At 37.2% G+C, this 2257-nt stretch overlaps 1 protein-coding gene across 1 annotated transcript in view; it reads right to left on the bottom strand.

The window, feature by feature from the left end:
- The window catches only part of spega (striated muscle enriched protein kinase a), a 100979-nt gene that overhangs the window by 61855 nt on the left and 36867 nt on the right, over positions 1-2257 (bottom strand). The window contains exon 8 of the mRNA XM_014020703.1: positions 1932-2239. Coding sequence (XP_013876157.1) covers positions 1932-2239 — 308 coding nt within the window. The remainder of the gene's footprint in view (positions 1-1931; positions 2240-2257) is intronic.

Below are 2257 nucleotides of genomic sequence, written 5' to 3'. Positions count from 1 at the left end.
AATTAAAAATAAGTAGGTCCTCTGGACGGGTTCTTCTTCAATGAACCGTTTTGTCTCTCCTCCAAGAGACTTTTCTACCTGGATAACTGAGATGCATCAGGACAATATCAAAAATAAAACATTATCCCTCCTGTTTAACACAAATATTATTTAAACATCTCTGACTTGCTGAATTTTAAAACCAATTTTATTTTAATTTCCATATCTTCAACTGCTTGTAGTTTTAACTGTCTTGGGTGTTCATAGAAACGGTTTTTTACCAGCTTCTAGCCAAGATTCTTATGTTTCTGTGGAAACCAATTGTTGTTCTTTTAGTTATGTCCAAATAAAAGAATGTATAGTAATTAAAGTAGAAAACTGGGGCTTTGGGGTTAAGAGATGAATGAACCAATTGAACCAAACTATGGTCACTTGCGGGCCAGTTGTGGCCCGTGGACCGCCAGTTGAATAGCCCTGCTTTACACATTTTAACAATAAATACACACTTCCTCAAAAATTGTGTTTTTGAGTTTAAAGAGGTTTGACTTGTTGTGCTCTAAAACCCAATGACATCAGTGTTGGGTGTTTATAGATGTGTGATTTACAGCTATAAACACCTTTACTGATAAACATCAAAATTAAAATGAGTTTAGACACTGCAAAACAAGTTCCAGAAAACATGCCTTAATTTTTGAAATAATATAAAATTGTTACTTTTGTTGAAATATTGGTCATTCATGTCAGATTTGAGCAAAAGATATTTCATTTTTTTACCTTTATTTATCCAGACAAACTTCATTGAGATCACAAATCTCTTTAGCAAGACAGCCCTGAACCTGAAGGCAACATATATTTTTGTAGTCTGTGGGAGGAAACCTACGCAAGCACGAGGAGAACATGCAAACTCCACACAGAAAACCCTCTTGACCGATCCAGGACCTTCTTGCTATGAGGCATCAGTGCTTACCACTGATCCATTGTGCTGACACTTCCTATTTACAGCCTCAAAATTTGTCTCTTATTGCAAAGTATCAAGGACTGGACAGAAAAAAATGAATAGATCATAAAGTAAGAAACAAAATCTGTACACTCCCCTCCCCCAAATTTAAATGCATGATTTTTTCTCCTTTATCCTATTGTTTTAAACCAAGTCCCATAAAACATCAAATGTGCTAAAACCCGTCAAGACTCTCATCAAAAAGACAACTAAAAGATTAACTAATTAGAACACACTTATGGAATAAACTATCAGGGACTCTGAAAGTGAATCCATTGTTTTTAGGAAAATCAGTCATGTATTCATTTATAAAAAAAAGGTTTATTTTAACTGTGTAATTTGCAGAGTGCGATGTTTGTGTGCTTGTTTTTTAAACTGTTTTTATTTTTTATCTGCTCAGGACAACGGACAAAATTTAGCTGTTGTACTAAATCTGGCACATCCATATTCATGGAATATTGATTAATGTGCTTTGTCCTTCTAAGTAGAACACATGATACAAAATTATCAGTGGTTAATGTGTTCTTGAATTAAAACTTTGTAAGAAAAATTTTGGAACGGTTCCCACTGTTACGTGTTTGTTTACCTACAAAAAAAAAAAAAAACCAAAGTGACTGAAAATAGGAACACAATCAAAGAGTTGCTTGGAAAAGAGAGAGAAAAGCCATTTGGGATTCAAAGGTCAATCAATGATGTGTAAAATTATATGTAAAATATGCAAATTAAAGTGCTTTGTTTACAGTGTGGGCATACCACATTGCAGAACGGAAATTTTATTTTATTTTATTTGCATTAAATAGCTTTAAATCATCGAAGAGTTCAAATGAAAATATCAAATTTTAGTTTTTCTTATTAGTTTTAAGGGATGTATGTTGTAACTCTTATTTGTAATGCCTCATGCTTGTCGTTTATTTACTGATCAACTTGTGATTCGTGCTCATGAGTGAACTCCTACCTTCCTCCGGAGACCTGGCTTTTGTTGACTTGCTTTTGCGAGCTCCTCCCTCCCTCCTCCCGCGCTCCTCCTCCACGGGCTCGTCCTCCACCAGGAGTGTGGGGACCGTCGCTTTTAAAGCCTCCTCCGCCCGTCTCTTTTTCGAGACGGGGCTGACCGAGGGAGCGGGCGGCGAGGTCAGGTGGGAGGGTTTGGATGCACGCGGGGACCCCGGTTCCCTCGCAGCTTTTGGAGACGTTCTTTTTCCTGTTGGGCTGCGCGACCTGTGGTTGGATTTGTTGTCTCTTTCTGGATCTGCTCCCAGTTCTCTGGAGGAGAATTAATAA

Source organism: Austrofundulus limnaeus, unplaced genomic scaffold (assembly GCF_001266775.1).
Source record: "Austrofundulus limnaeus strain Quisiro unplaced genomic scaffold, Austrofundulus_limnaeus-1.0 Scaffold264, whole genome shotgun sequence".
NCBI classification, from domain to species: domain Eukaryota; kingdom Metazoa; phylum Chordata; class Actinopteri; order Cyprinodontiformes; family Rivulidae; genus Austrofundulus; species Austrofundulus limnaeus.
Note: the sequence above shows the minus strand (reverse complement) of the source record. Positions and strands in the feature narration are given on the sequence as shown.